General features: G+C 71.6%; 1 protein-coding gene across 4 annotated transcripts in view; it reads right to left on the bottom strand.

Moving 5' to 3' along the window:
• RGS20 (regulator of G protein signaling 20) overlaps positions 1-507 on the bottom strand; it is a 74,093-nt gene that overhangs the window by 44,963 nt on the left and 28,623 nt on the right. Inside the window, exon 1 of one of the 4 annotated variants that reach the window (XM_024742631.1) lies at positions 366-465. The exons of the other annotated variants lie outside the window; for them this stretch is intronic. Coding sequence (XP_024598399.1) covers positions 366-434 — 69 coding nt within the window. The 5' untranslated portion in view covers positions 435-465. Of the gene's footprint in view, positions 1-365; positions 466-507 lie in introns of those variants that run through there. 4 annotated transcript variants of the gene reach the window in all.

The raw sequence follows: 507 nt of genomic DNA, 5'->3' as shown, positions 1-507 counted from the left end.
GCTCCTCGGGTCCCCGCCGTAGTGGCGCGTGTCCGCTGCGATTCCGGGAGCGTCTCCGCTTCCTTCCCACCTGCGCTCAGACCGCCCGCCTCCGGCGCCCGGGGTTTCCCAGGTCTGCTTCGGGTGTCAGTAGCCCACCCACTCGCTGACGCCGAGCCACAGAGGTCGAACCGTGCGGACGCCCCGGCTGAGCCCCTTGAGACACGGTCACACCCCAAGCCCCGCACGCCCTGCACACTGACCCGCTCCCGCCACCGTGGTCCAGCCGAGCGTGCGCGCCCCGCCCGGCCCCGGCCACCTCGCGGCCCGAGGCCACAAGGCGAGTCCGGGAGGGAGAAGGGGGCGTTGAGGAAGTGGGTACTCACGCTTCCACCGTCTGCCCCGCGAGCCCGAGGGGGAGCTGCGGCCCGCGCGCCTCCGTCGGCCGTGCGCATGCGTCCCGCGAGTGCCTTATTTTTATGATAATTCTAGGTGCTGCCCTCGCTACGCCCGCGATCGCTCTCCCTG

Source organism: Neophocaena asiaeorientalis, unplaced genomic scaffold, assembly GCF_003031525.2.
Source record: "Neophocaena asiaeorientalis asiaeorientalis breed wild unplaced genomic scaffold, Neophocaena_asiaeorientalis_V1.1 scaffold226, whole genome shotgun sequence".
In the NCBI taxonomy this organism is placed as follows: domain Eukaryota; kingdom Metazoa; phylum Chordata; class Mammalia; order Artiodactyla; family Phocoenidae; genus Neophocaena; species Neophocaena asiaeorientalis.
The sequence above is the reverse complement of the archived record's forward strand: the minus strand, read 5'-3'. Positions and strand labels throughout refer to the sequence as shown.